At 32.1% G+C, this 17,922-nt stretch overlaps 1 protein-coding gene across 2 annotated transcripts in view; it reads left to right on the top strand.

The window, feature by feature from the left end:
* The window catches only part of LOC107454414 (corticotropin-releasing hormone receptor 1), a 165,244-nt gene extending 148,032 nt beyond the window's left edge, over positions 1–17,212 (top strand). For both annotated transcript variants that reach the window (XM_087152327.1, XM_087152328.1), the window contains 8 exons: positions 2,007–2,119; positions 3,612–3,732; positions 7,423–7,579; positions 8,990–9,120; positions 10,576–10,748; positions 11,823–11,958; positions 13,291–13,332; positions 16,821–17,212. In XM_087152327.1, coding sequence (XP_087008453.1) covers positions 2,007–2,119; positions 3,612–3,732; positions 7,423–7,579; positions 8,990–9,120; positions 10,576–10,748; positions 11,823–11,958; positions 13,291–13,332; positions 16,821–17,072 — 1,125 coding nt within the window. In that variant the 3' untranslated portion in view covers positions 17,073–17,212. The remainder of the gene's footprint in view (positions 1–2,006; positions 2,120–3,611; positions 3,733–7,422; positions 7,580–8,989; positions 9,121–10,575; positions 10,749–11,822; positions 11,959–13,290; positions 13,333–16,820) is intronic.
* The last annotated feature ends 710 nt before the right edge of the window (positions 17,213–17,922 follow it).

Raw genomic sequence — 17,922 nt, 5'->3', positions numbered from 1 at the left:
TATTTCTTAAAAAAATTAACAAAATAATAATGTGCTTTTATTTCTTTCCTTTTTCTTACTGTTTTGTTGATTTAAAACTCATTGCTTGTTAAGTTTTTACATTTTTTTCCAGTTGTTAGGCAAATAAAAAATGCTCATATAATGTTTAATATGTGTATTTAATAACCGTTTTCAACTTAAGTTTACTGTAATTTAAAAGTATCATAAAGGTGCAGAATAAATTTTTATAAGTTTGGCTTATTATGAATAAAGACGTTACCAAATTCGTCAGAAAATATATTTCTGCAATAAAAGGGTAAAATTACTCAATCTGTACATTCATTTATCAAGTTAAAGTTCATAATGAGCGTTTCAACCACAAAAACATCAATTTGATAGGGCCTATACCGTTATAAAATGGTTTTACACAATTGTTTAACTTGTATAGTTATTCCCAAAGGCCAGAAGCTATTCACCAGTTGACACGAAAATGGAAACAATTGCCCGTGCTTCATAGATTGGTTAAATATCCAGATACGGGGTACCTACAATTGCCTTGACAAATGGATGTAACCAATTGGGTACTTGTAACTAATCACGTGGCTGTATCTAATCACGTGGTTATACATGACGTGTTAACGTTACAACTTAAAGTCTTGGACTTAAGTCGATGCTGAATCAATTCTCGGATCGACTTAATTGGAGAACTGCAAGTGACTTTGTGCGTGCGTGTCGGACCTGATAGGATGACCTACCAGTGACGTCGCTCGCAAGTTTTCAGTTCCAAAGTGATCTAAACTCTTCAGCAAAAATGCTCGGAATTTATATAGGTCATATATAGGAATTTATATAGGTATAGAATTAGGTTTTCGTTTAATGGAATACCTGCAAGTGATGAAGTGTGGGTATCGATCCTGATTGGTAGTTGAAACATTGCATTTGTTTATGTTATCAACTGTTCTTTGAATTCTATTTCAAGAAAGCCAAGCTCATCAAGTAACAATCCTCTCAAAGACACATTCTATATTCTTTCGCAAAGATTTCAGTTCTTTCATTATATATTTCTTATTTAACACAAAGACAGGCACAAAGACATGGGGTACATGAACAAACTAATTTTGCATCGAAGTTACCAAGTACCCTAAACAAAAATCTATCACGGCTGCAATAAAATACACGTGTTGGTATCAGTGATCTTCTTCTTCTTGAAGTGCAAAAGCCCAATTATATATCATTAAATGCTAATGAAATTAACTTCATTTTATGCTTAAGTCAATCTTAAGAAAAACCTTAAAATAAGTGTTGCTACTTAAATACAGATGTTTGTGCCATTATGTTTATCAGTGTAAGTTTATTCATATCATATTTTTATCATAACTTACATCAAACATACCATGAGTTGTTTGAATACTTTAATATTACGAATGTTTGAGCCGTGATGGCTCAGGGGATAGAGCGTTCGCCTTCCAATAAGGTGAATCGAATTCGAATTCCTGCAATGGCTGGTCGATACGAATCCGCATCCGGCTTGCACCGACTACAGTGCTGACGTAAAATATCCTTAGTGGTAGACGGATTATGAGTTAGAATCTCCTTGCCATCAGGCTAACCGTGGGAGTTTCTCGTGGTCTTCCTCTTCCTGTAACGCTAATGCGGGTTAGTTCCATAAAAAAGTCCTCCACGAAGGCAAACTTTCTCCCAACACTTGATCCAGGAGTTTCCTTGTCTTCTGGAATGGGTTCAAAATGACAAGACTACGGTGTTGAACATTAGTAGTAGTAAACCCAAAAAAATTGGTTCGGCTGTTCAACGACGGTTATAAAACAAAATATTACTTTATTACGAATGCTTTATAATCTTTTACTTTTAAAAATTACAAGAATCCGTTAATTTTAATGAAATTGAGCCATTTGTTGGGTTACATTTGAGATTAGTATTTATAACTAACATAATATTTGAGTATACTCTTTGCATTCATAAATCTACATTAAATTACTGAGCATTAAAAGTATTATGCTTTATTCCAGACGATTTACCCGGAGCCCTGGACCCCTACTGTTGTTGCCCTCATCGTTGTTATATGTTCCATCATCTCTATCATTGCACTATCTGTATCACTCTTTATATTTTTCTATTTTAAGTAAGTTTGAGATCTATTTATAAATCTTATGATTTTGAAAAATAGAAAAGAAAGAAAAATATTTAACTACGTGATATTTATTTATGTTTTTTTTAAATGCAAACTAAATTATATGTAATATTATGACAAGTTCCTGATAGAGAATCAAATTTTTTTTATAAATATAAATTTTGAAATAATAGCAAAAATAATAATGATAATAATTATAACAATAAAAATAATGTTTATTCTCAGGAAAATGTTTCTGTTACAAACAATAAAAAACATAATTATCATTATTTTTAATGCCAGTTTTGGCAATGATAACCTTTCAAGTTCTTGAATTAAAAAAAAAAACAACAAAAGCAATGATTTTTTTATGAATGTCTGTTTTGAAATAAAGAACAGTAACTATGTTTATTATCAGGAAAAGTTTCTGTTATATATGATACCGAACACAATTATCGTTATATTCATACCTGCCAGTTTTGATAATGACAACATTTCAAGTTCTTGTACCAAGAAATAGAAAATACAATAATATTTCTTATAAATGCTAATTTTGAAATAATAATAATAATGGTCATTGTCTTAAAAAAGTTTCTGTTGCAAATATTAAACAGCATGATTATCATTATTTTTTTAAATGCCTAGTTTTGATAATGATAACATTTCAAGTTCCTGAACAAAAAAAAACAGAAAATACGATAAATTTTTTATGAATGCCTGTTTTGAAATAAAAACTGTAATAATGATTATTGTCAAGAAAAGTTTCTGTTATAAATAATAAACAGCACATTTATCACTATATTTATAAACACTGATTTTAATAAAGAAAATATTTCAAGTTGACGAACTAAGAAATGTGAAATGTAATAATTTTTTTTTTAATATAAATACCAGTTTTGAAATAATAATAATGGTTATTATCAGGAAAAGTTTCAGTTACAAATAATAATGGACATAATTATCGTTATTTTTATAAATGCCGGTTTCGATAAAGATAACATTTCAAATTTTTGTACAAAAAAAAAAAAAAAAAAATAGAGAATGCAATTATATTTTTATAAATGACAGTTTTGAAATAATAATAATGGTTATTGTCAAAAAAAGTTTCTACTACAAATATTAGAGAACACAATTAATGTTGATTAAAAATATCATGAAAAGTTCCTGAATCAATGCCTAAAGTTTCAGAGAACTGTACGTTTGATGCTCCGACAATATAATGACCTAAATACGAAAAGAGAAACTTGTTAATCAAACACAAACCCGTTCCAAAGCTTAAAAAGTTCAAAAAGGTTGTATTAATCTGTATTTATTTGTACTTTTAAAACACTGGTCTCGTATAGTTAAAAATTGTTTGCACTATTTTATGAACCTTTAAACTTTTCAACTTTATTAATCTTCAAAACCTTAAGTAAAAACTCTTCTTAGATACTTATTATTGATATCTGCAATATTATTGATATCGTTTATTTTATTTGAATTTTTATATATTTTTCTATTTCAGTTGCCTAAAGTGTAGCCGCTTAAAAGTACATCGAAATTTATCGTTTGCATTACTCCTCAATCTCGTGTTACTCATTGTAATATCCTCTCCTGTTTTGCTGAATGTTTCTTACAGAGATACGGTAATTCAAAAATAAAAATATGTTTGTTCGATTTTATTCAAAGAAAGCATTTCTTTTGTACATGAGTAATTATATTTCATTTCATTTAATTATTGCTTTATCAATGACTTAATCTCACAGAAATAAGTATTTTCATACCCCCAGAGTATTTCGTACTTGTTTTATGACGCATTCACATGTTTTTAGAATAAAACGTCTCATTACTTGCATAAATATCATCGACCATTTCGAGCGAAAAAAAAGGACGCCAAACAAAACTATTTTTTGACAAGGGAAAAACATATACCAAATTATATTCTCTTAAAGTTATTCTCTTAAAGTTATTCTCTTAAAGTTTCTCATTAAATATTTCATATATTTTGTTTCTCATATTAGTTTTTCATAGATTTTGATAGCCCACGCGTAATATGAAAAACTGGCTAAGCCAAGGGCGAATTGAAAAACCTCAAGCAAATAGGGGTGTAAAGATAAGGAGCGGAAAATTAACGGGCAAAATGAATAGCGTATATCGTCTGGCTAACACCTAATACCCCTGACACCTAATCGACTCATCTGTTTCCGGACTTAAAACGGATGTTCACCTTTCCACGTTATCGCTTGTTTATCAGTAACTTTTTTCGTTTTTGTTAAAATACAAGTTTAAAGTATTTTTATGTATTGAAGTACTTTTGATAATTTTTGCAAATATACTCGAAACGTGTTTTTTTTTAATCGTATGTTCTAAAAAAATTCATTTCAACATTTTTTTTTTTAAAAAATGAATTTTTTCCTTTAATTCCTAATAAATATGCATTTATTACAATTTAAAACGATTTGATGGTAATTCGGAAAAATTTGCGTCATTTTTGTGCACGATTTTTTTTTCTTTAAGTACCAAAGTGCATTTTCAGAAAAATGATTTTTTTTTTAAAAAATATTTTCCCATTTTTTTTTATTTTGTGACTGAAATATACTGTTTGGCTATTACGAAATGAGTTACCGTCCTAGCTGAAAGTTACTTCATTCAGAGCTCGTTTCAGACACTATGAGCTAGCACCTCTCGTTCCCTCTGTTAGATTAAAATAACAGTTCAGCTGTTTCAATACAAATACTAATTTAGCTGTTTTTTCCAAAGTCAGGTCCAAACCTGTACATATATATATATATATATATATATATATATATATATATATATATATATATATATATATATATATATATATATATATATATATATATATATATATATATATATATATATATATATATATATATATATATATATATATATATATATATATATATATATATATATATTTATAATATCATTCGGAAAGCAATTTTTTTTATTCTCAACAGAGGACTTAATTGTATATTTTCACTGGCGATTTCCTATTTAAGCTTCATAATCAGTATATATTTTAACAGCTGACACATAGCAAGGCTTGCTTGTGAAAAAGTTCGACTGATTCTATTTAATAATCTTTGGTTGATGCCCTTTCAAATGTGGAAAGCGGAAAGCAACTTTTTCGGCACATGCAGTCGGACTTCTATTTAACGAACTTCCATTTTGCGAATTTCTCGATTTTGAGATTTTTTTCGAGGTATCAAGAACATTTTGGAACATTTCGTAAAATAGCTTTCAAATAGCGAAGTGAATTTTCTATTTAACGAACTTTTCTTTGAGATCCACTTTCCCCATTTCTTGACATCCCCATTTCTTCTTGGCCCACATTTCAAAATTGTTTACTCATTTTCTGGGGAAAATGACACTGAATTGATTTTTGTAGCCACTTAACTTTTAGAGAGAGCAGTAATATCCCTTTCTCTTTTTGCTTGCCTTCCAATCGAAAAATTCAGACAAAATTAACAGATTTTATCAGTAGAAATTAAATTTACGAACGCATGTGGTAATGTATGTAAAAAATTACTTTTATAATAAATACAGATATAATTCTATACGTAAATTTAGTTTTTTTTTTAGTTGAAAATGTATGTAGCATGACTGGATAATGTTTTGCTCTATTCTTGCCTTCAATGCAGATTTTTTTATGGTTAAGATTCATAAAATAAATTGTAGATGCTAGTTAACAAGATAAAGGTGTTTCAATTGCTGTTTAAATTATGTCTAGTGTTTATGAATTTAAAACCTGCTTTGTGTTGCTTTAGTATTTTAAAAAGTGATATTCCATTTAACGAATTCTCCATAGAACGAACTTACTTTGGGGATTTAGTGACTTCGTTATATAGAGGTCCGATTGTATTTTTCTTTCTTGCAATCGGAAAAGTAAAAACGCCGTTCAAGCAAGAAAGAAATTCTCCGATGTATATCGAAAAAGTGCTTTGAGATTACGCCGGTGACAAAACTGGTTAGAAAAATTTTGATCTGCCAATTTTGAGGAAAATGCTCTACGCTCCGGAAAGCCTGTTGAAGTTGATGAAGACATAATAACGAAATTAATTAAGGCAAACCGGCAAATAACAACTCATGAAATTAAATTTATCAAATTTGGACTATTCATAATCATTGGAACACCTAAGTATAATCTCAAAACTCGCTAGATGGGTTCCACATGTTCTGAGGGAATTTTGACGGAATTCTGAGAAAATTTTGACTTCGCTCTTTGACGTCTGATATTCGCTTCTCAAACGCCAAAAAAATTACTCATTTTTGAACAGCATCATCATTCATGAAGACAACATTCTACAACAAAGTTAAGATCTCGACGAAATTTTCTTTGGTGGTAAAACCTTTGCTTCAAATCAGGAGGTCATATTCAGTGGAAATTCTTAAAAGTGGAATTTCATCGGAAATATCATCTCCTGTAGTTAGTCATTAAGGCAATTGGTGTGATTGATCTTGTTTTCCAGTGGCGCCATCTATGGCCAAGAATTCGATTTCTGCCACACTCATAAATCGCATCCGTATATAGGGCGGATCCATTCATTCATCCACAGATCGTAATTTTGACCTGAATCGGAAAACGATCCATCTCCAATTCAGTACCCCACAGAGGTATAATTTGTTATATGAGGGCCGGGATAACCTGGTCGGTAGGGCGCTGGGCCCATATCCAAGAGGTCGTGGATTCGATCCTCGCCGGCCGAAGACTCCCCGTGTAGTAAATGGTGACTGATGCACGTTAAATCTGTCGAGTCTCAAAGTCCTCCATGTTCCCACAACAAATCAATACCTCTGGGGGTACTGATCCAGGAGTTTCCTTGTCTTTTGGATTGGTTCAAAATTACAAGGCTACGGAGTTGAACGGAAGTAGTCGTAAACCCATGAAATGGGGTCGGCTGTTCAACGACGGTTATAAAATAAAATAAAATTTGTTATATGATCATGGTATACTTTGTGACCCGACAGATTTAACTTACACCAGTCACCATTTACTACTACACTGGGAGTCTTCGGCTGCTTGGATTCGAACTATCGTTCTCATGAACTCGTGTCCATCAGCTCCATGCCTACCAGGGTATCCCGGTCATCTCAGATAGTTTAGAAGTCATATGACTGAGATTAAAAATCCGGGTGTTCCTGAAATGGTTATTAAAATATAGAAACTGGGAAAAGAGGCCATATGAAAGTAGTGGATAGATGGAATTCTAAAAGGTATTTTATGAAAATATTGCTTCTATGGTGATTGACAACAAAGTATTTTATGGTATTCAAAGTATTCAAAGTATCTATACTATTTTATTTTCCAGGAGTGGCTGTGCAAGAGTGTACTGGTGCTACAAATGTATTCGGGAATGTCGAGTATAAATTGGATGTTTGTAGAAGGTCTTCTTCTACACAGTCGTGTCACCATCAACATATTTAAACAGGATGCTCCATTCAAAACCTACTACTGCATTGGATGGGGTAAGGCAACATTCACTGTTTCGTTTCAACATTTTCTATTCAGCTGAATGATCGAATACCTTTTTTAAAAAAATTAACACTGTTAATGTCACAATGTTAATATCACAAAGAATCATCCATAATTGTAAATATTTTGACAGTCATAATTTAAATATTTTGGTCCTCTAATTGTTACAAATATTGTTTTAGTACTATTCCTTAAATATCGATTAGAATGCTGAGTAAACAAAAATTGAAACAAATATAAGTTCAAATTTATTAGTATGTTATAAATCAGTGATGGGCTTCATGCACGAAAATTTTATTCATGACTAAATTTATTCAGAATAAATTTATTCTGAATGATTATTCATATGAAAATTTAGTCATTATTCATCATTCATTACTCAAATGTATAAAAAATTTTGAATAATGATTGATGAATAAACTCATTAGTCATGACTAATTTTTCTGAATAAAATTTGAATAACCAGCAAAAAATGCAATCGATATGTCTTTGTCTATAACGAGATGCAAAACATCGTTTGCTCTTAAACATCTTATTTTAGGAATTAAACTATAAAACTAAGACAGGTATGACTATTTTTATGTTATTTTAACTTACTCCAGCGTAACATACTTAGTTGTGCTAAAAAGTAGGTTTATAACAGTTTAGTTACTTAAGTTCATTTTGAAATTTTGTTCTAAAATCTATAAAACGCAATTTTTTATAGTTTTTGAAAGAAAACGATAATAAAGGATTAACGTTTTATTTGTAGTTGTCATAATCATAGTCAATTAAAGTATTCCGTGCCCATTTTTGTTGACCAGTGAAATTATTGAGTTATTCTTGACTAATGAATAAAGGATACTGAATAACGAATAATGAATGATTTATTCTTTATTCAAAATATTTCTGACTAATGAATAAATCTTTATTCATCATTCATTATTCAGATTTTGAATAATTATTCATCATTCTTTATTCATTATTCTGAATGACAAATGCCCATCTCTGTTATAAATTACTTATGTAATAAATAATTCAATAACTCGTGTCATTAATTTTATTTAACATTAAAGTGGCGAACAGGGCGGCCTATGATGGTTTTGTGCCTGCCGCCCCCGTATTTTAAATTCAGACCATGATCTTACATTTCAACACAAGAAAAAGACAATGCATAACGATAATTGTTTATATTGAATTTTTCATTTAGAAGCAATTTTTGACTTATATTTATAAACATTGTATGAAGCAATCGAATTTAAAAAAAAAACAATATATAATTAATAACTGTGTTTCTTAAATCTTTGCATTAAGAAACTAGTTTTTATATCGTATTTTAGCACATTGCAAGAAGAGTAAAATGTAAAAACAATATGTGGATTAAAAGAAATGTTACATTTTTTTTTAAAAATCCTATTTTTTAGGCATTCCTGCTCTCTGCATTGGTATTTGGTGCTTTATGATGCATTTATATCACAACACAACCTGCTTTATTGGATATGGAAATCTCCCTTTTATTTGGGTCATCACGGGACCCATGTTGGCTGCATTATTGGTAAGATTTATTTTGACAAACATCATGTCAACAATATCCATGTAATCCCAAAAGAAACTTCAGTCAAAATTATAGGGGTACTGATCCATTTTGAGGAAGAGTAAAAAGTAACAATTGGACAAATCTTGTCCAATAGTAAATGTATCTCCAACAATACATTTTACACTTCAGTATGAATTTAGGACCGTAAAAAAACCCTCTCAATACCCTGTCACAGACTGAATTGTATTGCAATATATCGACTTAGTGGCAAAGAAAGGAACAACGTTTTTGCGAACCACTAATGATCAACTGATCTACTAAATATCTGGATTGCTGATTCAATGATTACAGCTTGAATCCCGTTTTGGCGAAAAACGGCAGGGAGAGATAAAGCGTAGGTTTCCCAAAACTCCAGCTTTATCACTTTTTCGAACAACTGTTCCCTCCCTTGATTCTTTAAGAGAAATCTAGAAAAAAATGTATTTCTTATAATGAAAACAAATGCACCATAATTTCTTAGGTGTTGTTTCTAATAACACTTGGACAAGCCAAGCTCGTGAGACATTGGCCTTTGCAAACCAAATCAGGAAGATGCGCCATTACGTTTGAGAGAGCACCACAAAGGTGAGCTTTAGCTCAGAACCCATTGGATAGATGTCAGTATCACTCTTCCGTGAGGCCACTTCCACAATTTAGACTTCTGAAGAGGAAGGAAAAGTTCACCAGGTCTCTAAACCCATTTTACTGCTGCGCAGCAAGCCACAGGACTCTCAATTCCTCAGATTTAACGAGCACGTATATCGGATGTACTCTGTGTCTCTTATAGGAGTCGAGGATTGAACCACAGCCCCTCCGGACTGGAGTTCAATTCTCTAACTACCGGGCTACCAAGACCCTGGGAAATAGTGTGGTGCATTTAACTGTCAATGAGTAATTAAGGTGCGTGTTCACCCAGGTAGAAGACTCAATGCGATAAAAATGCTTTTTGATGCAAGCTGGGTTAGAATCTGGTACATTTGTGCCCCTAGCCTGATGCTGTGTCCATTACGGAAAAAAGTGTGAATAGCCCACAAACGAGTTCATAAGCTTTCTATAACAACCGTTCAAACTAGAGGCCAAATCTACAAATTTTTATTAAAGTTCGTTACAATAACAAGCTAGGATTCTTTTTTTTTCTTCATAAAAGGGAGCTGACAGTAAAAAATAACTACCAGCTTCTTCTGAAAATTAACTACCAACTTTCCAACTTTCTAGAAATTTCGAATTTCGAGTGTATATCGCCAGTGACGTCAAAACTCAGCACTAATTAATTACAACCCACTGATTGACAACAACCATATTACTAACTATTTGAGTGCGCGTAAATGAAACGCAGCAGTAATTAATCATTGTTTCAATTCAATGGTATTTCACTAAATATATATCGCTGAAATATTGCTTACTTAATTCTTGCATCATTACATTTTGTTACAGGTAAATACCGTGTTTCTGATAGATATAATAAGAGTTTTAGTCACAAAAGGTAATACTCATCTGACTGCCGATACTAACCAAGTGAGATGCACGCTTTATGATGGCCTACCCCAGCAGAAGTACTGTCCCTGGCCTCACACTCAGTCGGCAGTCAACTCATGTGGTGGTCGCAGGTAACAACTAAACTATATCCTCATATCTCTGTAATTATTCATCAATAACTTTTTTTTACAGCAGACAGACACACAATTTACAATAGTTGTAGTTCATTTACGTCGCACTAGAGCTGCACAATGGGCTATTGGCGATGGTGTGGAGAACATCCCTGAGGATGATCGGAAGACATATCATCACAATTTTGATTTACTGCAGAGGGGAAGGATCCCCAGCTTCGGTAACCGGACATATTAACGAGGATCGATACAGCACACCCTCGGTCCCTACGCAGACTGATCCAAGTGGTCACTCACCCGCACACTGACAACAGCCAGTGAGGCTTGACTTCGGTGATCTGTTGGGACCCGTGTCTTAACGATCAGAGCACTGCGGAACCAATTTAGAACACACGGTTTATTCTGAAACTGAACTCCTCAATGTATATTTTTAGAGCTCTTGTATAAAACGAAGAAGAAAATTCCCACATTATAGATCTCAAATTAATATTTAAGAGAAGAAAATTTTTTTTTATCAACATTTGGCAAATAGCTACCAAAGAAAAGGAGTTCAAGTGACGGGTAGCCTCTACTGCTTCCTTAGTATGACCTGTTCAGAAGTACATGAAGAAACAGTTCATAATAGGGGAAGAGCCCCTAGTGGCGTAGGAGAACATTTCCTAGCAAAGGTTCCTATGAAGTTTTAATCCAGATGATGAACCCAAACTCTCCTAGAAGTATGTCGCAACTTTTATGCTACCTCTTATTACATGTAATATTTTTAAACTTGTACATTTCGACAAAAAATTGACTAAATACGTCGTTTTATTTTTTTCTACTAATTGGCAAAATGGGTGTTATTTTGGGTTTGATTGCGTGCTCACCTCATTTGGACGTCAATCCAGGGTAATTCCAGGTATGTGAAACCTGAAAAAAATATCAAAATTAAAAATTTACTATTCTCTGGCCAGAAATTCTGAGAAACGCAGCACCAAAATTACTAATTTAGTTGTTTGATTTGTTTTTTTTTTATCATTTCATATTTGAATGAATTTTGAATTAACTCAATTTTATTTTAATTTCTGCTTGACACAGGAAAGCAATCAAAGCCACTGCACTACTTTTTCCTCTACTCGGTATACCACATTTGATATTTTGTGTTAATCCGAAAGACAACGGAAAACTAGAAGATGCTTACATGATTTTTAATGCTTTCGTCAAATCAACACAGGTAAGCACTTCCAAAATTTATAATTCGCATCATAGTTATCATGATTTAAATCACTTGATTTAAATCATGATAACTCTGATTAAAACCCTAATTTAAATCACCTAATTTTTTTTTTCAAAACTCATAGATTAAAGCCCCAATTTAAATCACCTGATTTTTCTTAAAAAATCATTGATTAATGCCCCAATTTAAATCACTTGACTTTTTTTTTAAATCATTGATTTAAATCAACTTTAAATCCCGTTAATTTAAATAAAGTTAATTTTTTAAAAAAACATTATTATAAATATAAATAATTCCTTGTTAAATACATTTTTTAAAGGGTGATTTTCGTAACTGTCTGATTTCAATATTAATTTCTGACTAAGAAGTAATGAAAAAAATATGAATGTAAATTAAGTCATTTTTTTGCATGCCCTTTCATGATTTTATTTAAAAAAAACACTAATTTAAATAAAAGTAATTTTTTTTTAAATATTTATATAAACTGATTTTTTTCTAAAAATATTAATTTAGGAAACAAATATTTCTTATACACTATAATTAAAAAGGACATTATTTAGGGGTGTTTTTTTTTAAATTCTAATTTCATTGATTATGAAGATTTCTTACTAAGAAAAGGATATGTATATAAAATTGCAATGTATGCATAAAACATATTTCAGTTGTACTTGTTTATTTTTTTATGTTTATTTAAATGCAGTGTTTTTAAAACTTGCTTGATATATAGTCTGTGTATGTCAAGACTTTTTCTACCCAGATTAACTTTCTTTAGTTATATTTTCTGAACTAAACTAATTTACTGTTCATTAGATATTTAACTGACAAATCATCTAACAATTTTTAACATTCATTAGCAAGCTGAGCTTAAGAAACATAATTTTGATTTTATCTATTCAATGATTAGTTTTTAATATTTAAATAGTATCAACTATTTTAGTAAGAAATTGCACTTGTATTGTTTCTTTAAAAAAATGATAATTATTAATACACTTTATTAGATGTTTTAGTCGGTAAAGGTAGAAAAAAAATTGTGATTTAAATAAAAAAAATTCAATTTCATTCAAGATAAATTCGATTATTTTCATTTTATTTCGTTTTATTTAATTTTTTATTTATGTATTTATTTATTCATTTTTGAAAAATCCTGATTTTTGCCAAATCTGATGTGTTTGTAATTTTATTGAAATTGATTATGAAGGTAAGCCTGTGTAAATTTGTTTTCTCTTTTTTACCAAATAAACACAGTTTTTACCCAATACATAGCAAATAATTATCTTTACTTATTTGCATAAGATAGATTTTAATTTTTTTTTCTTCCTATTTTTATAGGGTCTGTTTGTATCTGTTCTTTATTGTTTCATGAACAATGATGTAAGTACACAGAAGTACAAATAATTTTTAAAATGCACTATTTTTGCTTTAAATTTAGATTTTAAAAAAAATTGAATTAGAACAGAATTAGGATCTAAAAATTGCTATGATACATCGTTCATATGTCCCACTGTGGATTGATTGCAGAGACTCTGTTCCCAGTAGGATGCCGAACTTGAGCTGCGGCTAGTAAGCGGGTGGGTCACCACTTTGATCAACTTGCATAGGGACCGAGGGTGCACTTTATCAGAACTGGTTAAACTGTTCTACCATAAAGTTCTCGACTTCACGCGCAGGTCGTCAGGTTACCCAAGAGGAGGAACAGTCCCCTCTGAATTGTAACAGAATCTTCCTATCATCCTCAGGGATGTTTCCTTGACAGTCTCCAATAGCCCAACGTGTGCCGTGGTGACTCAGGGGATAGAGAGCTAGCTTCCCAATTAAGTAAGCGAGTTCGAATCCCGGCGACGGCTGGTTGATTCGAATTCCGAACCCCACTCGTTCCGACCTCAGTGCTGACATAAAATATCCTCAGTGGTAGACGGATCATGGTTTAGAGTCCCTAGGCCGGTAAGGTTAAGTATAGTAGGCTAAGTCCCTTGTCCGCTAGGCTGTGGTTTTTCATGGTTTTCCTCTCTAGGTAACGCAAATGCGGATTAGTTCCGTCAAAAAGTTCTCCCCGAAGACAAAATTTCTTCCGATACTTGATCCTGGAGTTCCTTTGTCTTCTGTATTGGGTTCAAAATTACAAGGCAACGTTGTTGAACACTGGCAGCTGTAAACTCAAAATTGGTCAGTTATCCAACGCAGTAATAAAATAAAATAATATAGCCTATCGTGCAGCTTTAGTGTGACGTAAATATAGTGCCTTATCATTTTCATACATACCTTATCATTCTGATATTACTTTATCATTCTGAGAAAGATAAGAATGCGTATCTCAATGAAAGAGTAATTTGCAAACATTATAAATTTAATATTTGGGGGGGGGGGAATGCTAATATTTTCGAATTATTGTTTCTCAAATGTTTCAAATTGTTATTGTTTCTTAGATTTAATTTAATATAAGAAAGAAAAATTAAAGCTAACGAAATGAATGAAAATTAAGAGAAGAAAATTGGATTACAAACCTAATTTGAATTATAATATAAAAAAAAGATTATAAATGTTGATTCAAAGCAGCCGTTACAAAATTGAACGAAAAAAAACGGCACAGGAAAAAAAAGCACCAGAAAAGTAGCACCTCATTAGTAATCCTATGAATTTAACAACCGATTAAATTCGTGTCGTAAAGCCGAATGCAATTAAATATTTATTCGAATGAAGTTGAATATTTTTTAGAAAATATAATTAAAACATAAGGATTAAATGAAAGTGTACTGAAAAGAATTTTCCCCTGGTTCATGCTATGGAATAAAATTAGAACTCTTAAGCAATTCTAATATTGCCCTAAATTTCAATAATTACACCTATTGTATTGTGACATAATTACAATTTACAAATAATTGTTCTTAACTCGTTATTTTTTTTTAAAGTTTTATTAAATTGAAACACTCTATCAATTTTACTCTTATCAAAAGTCACTGAGAGACAGTTAATTTATTTAATTGATATTTCATTTATAATAAAGCTATTATATATTATATAACGGCATTAAAAATATATAATGTATTAAAAGTTCCTTTCAGTCTATTTCAAATTAAAACTAGAATATTAATTGACTGCTTAAAAAAATATCTAATTATATTCGAAGAATTATTTAATTACATTAAATTCATAATGGCTTGAATAGAATCTGGCGTTTTATTTATGTAATAGATAATGAGGTGTTTTTTCACCAGGACTTTTTTTTTCCTCAATGCATTTTTTTTCCTTTGTTCTTTTTTTTCCAAAGGGTAGGTTGGGTTACGCGGGGGCCGCGAAAAGCCGCAAACCCGCTTCGCGGGTCGGCTGGGCAGGGATAGCCTGGTTGGTAGGGCACTGGGCCCATGTCCAAGAGCTCGTTGGTTCGATCCCCGTAAGCCGAAGACTTCCCGTGTAGTAAATGGTGACTAACGCACGGTAAATCTGTCGTGTCGCAAAAGTCCTCCATGTTCCCATAACAAATCAATACCTCTGGGGGTACTGATCCAAGACTTTCCTTGTCTTCTGGATCAATTCAATTTTGTACTTGTCACTGTGCTCAGCAATTAATACATGGGTTTTAGTAAGATGCACAAAATTGATGACACAAAATAAAACAGTAGTTGCTGTTTCAATATCGAGCATGTCACTAAACTTTATAATAAATACATGGGGGCTTCCAAATTCGACTAAATTTGTTTCGAAGCTATTTTGTCCGAAGCTTGCTTAATTTTGAGAAACTCTTTTTTACAGTCAAAGCTAATTACTAAGTAATATTACATCAAAATTAAATAAAAGTATTACACGGAAATTTGTTTTTGGCATAATCTGATTTTATGACTGTAAATTAAACTCTCTAGTCAAACTCAAAAAACTTTTTGCCAGTGATTTAAGTGCTCTCGAATATCCTTTTAGATCTTTTTATCGATCAAAAATTTTTAAGCCAATAAAAAGTAACCTCTTTTTCAGCATTTATCCAAACGTTTACGTGAAAGTTTTATCCAAATTAACACGTGTAGATTAAATGTAGAGTAGCCTACATATGACTAAATATATAACCTACATGTCAGAGGTTTGAATGTAATGGCCGTAGTAGCCCAGTAGCTAGAATGTCGGACTCCGGTCCATAAATGCCGGTGTTTGATTCTCAACTTCACTCTAAGACCTACAGAGTACACGCAATTTACTTACTTGTTAAATCTGTAAAATTGAAAGTCCTGTGGACGATTCCTGAGAATTACCATTTGTTCAGGGATCTGCCGAAAATTCCCTTCCAAATCAGATCTACGTCAAAATTTTTGAAGTGGCCTCACGAAAGAGTGATGCTGCCATCCATCCGGGAAGTTCTGAGCTAAGACGTACTTTTACCCTTACGGTGCTCTCTTGGAAACGAAGGGCACACATTACAGACTTAATTGGCAAAGGCCAATGGCTGGCATTCTTGGCTTGTCCAAGGGTCATAAGAAACAACAAACAGTTTTGAATGCTGGTTGTTACTCTTCCCTATTTTGATATCAACTTGTTTTTATTAAGATATATAGTTTTGTGGGAAACATGAAGCTCTCTAATCAGGTTTCTAATCGCGAGTTATACCCAGACAGATTTAGGTGTAGATTGCTTCGAATGCATTTTAGCTTTTTAGTTAGTTTCTTGGGCAGAAGACCCTACCATAAACAGTAAACGCGTGATCTACATTGCAGATGACGACTTCGCGACATTATTTAGTTTTTAACTAGTTCCAGAAATATTTCTCAATCTATCAAAATTCTTAGATGTCTAAAGAAAGTTGTATTTAACGACTTAAATATTTACCTAAATATTCTTAAATACCTAAGATTCTTTACCTAAATATTCTTATTCCACAGGTTCAGACAGCATTGCGGAAGGCTTACATGCGCTCCGTCTTACGCCGCACTCCAAACCAAAGATACACCTGCCGCACCAGAGGGATGTCTCAAACTTCTGGAACATATCTGTCTCATTCGGATGGCAACCCTTTGAGCGATACGACAGGAAGATGCAAAGCTTCTTCTTCAAGAGCAGTTTTAAGACTCCAAGAACTCCCTACGAGAAAGGACATTCGAACAAAACCTGAATGCATGACTGTCATCTTTTAATTCATCCACCTTCACATTCCTATTGTACAAGCAAACACGTCAGGTCATGTCCAGAATGTACGACTGTAACATTTAAATAAACCCTCTCCATAAATTGTTTGCAAAATAAAGTGAAACTATCAATATATCAGTACAGAAAATTTCCCGTACGCTGTTAGAATTTTCATTCTAAAATTATGGTTAAATAACTGGCAACTGTCTGTCCATCCGATTAACCGTAAAGTTTACGGTAAAGAACATTTTTTACTTTTATTGTTTTGAAATCATTTACAATTAGAAAGGTTATAAAACCATGAATACAAAACTATACAGTTTTTTAACCATTTACAACTAGCATTTTGCAAAAACGCACACAAAAAATATTTAACTAGACATAAGAGCTCGGCTTTTCGTAAGGTAATGGGCATTGGAGAGTGCCGGACACTAGAAATTCTTCGTGTGTTGAAGGGGATGGAGCAAATATTGCGGTGTCAATACTGGGATGCGAACCCCAGTTCCGCCAGTCATGAGACTGACAGATTAGTCCGCTTGGCTATGATGTGTACGCAGTTGCAAAATTAGTGCCAAAATGGATTGGCTCAAATAATACGCCACATACAAATTGCTCTAGAAAACATGTATTTGTCCAGGAAACATGGCATATATATATACAAGTCCAAAAAGATGTACAAAAAGATTAAAGTAGAAAATAAGCTATATTTCAATTAATCACGCAATTACACAATATTTATGTTAGTCCAAAAAGTACTCGCGACATATATATTAAATGGTCCAGAAAATAATGAAAAAAATAAATAAATTGGTCCAGAAAGCATGCCACTCAAAGATTAGTCCAGAAAGCATACCACGC

This window comes from Parasteatoda tepidariorum, chromosome 9 (assembly GCF_982258835.1).
Source record: "Parasteatoda tepidariorum strain Cologne lab strain chromosome 9, Ptep-v5.0, whole genome shotgun sequence".
NCBI classification, from domain to species: Eukaryota; Metazoa; Arthropoda; class Arachnida; order Araneae; family Theridiidae; genus Parasteatoda; species Parasteatoda tepidariorum.
This window is presented reverse-complemented; position numbering and strand designations above follow the sequence as displayed.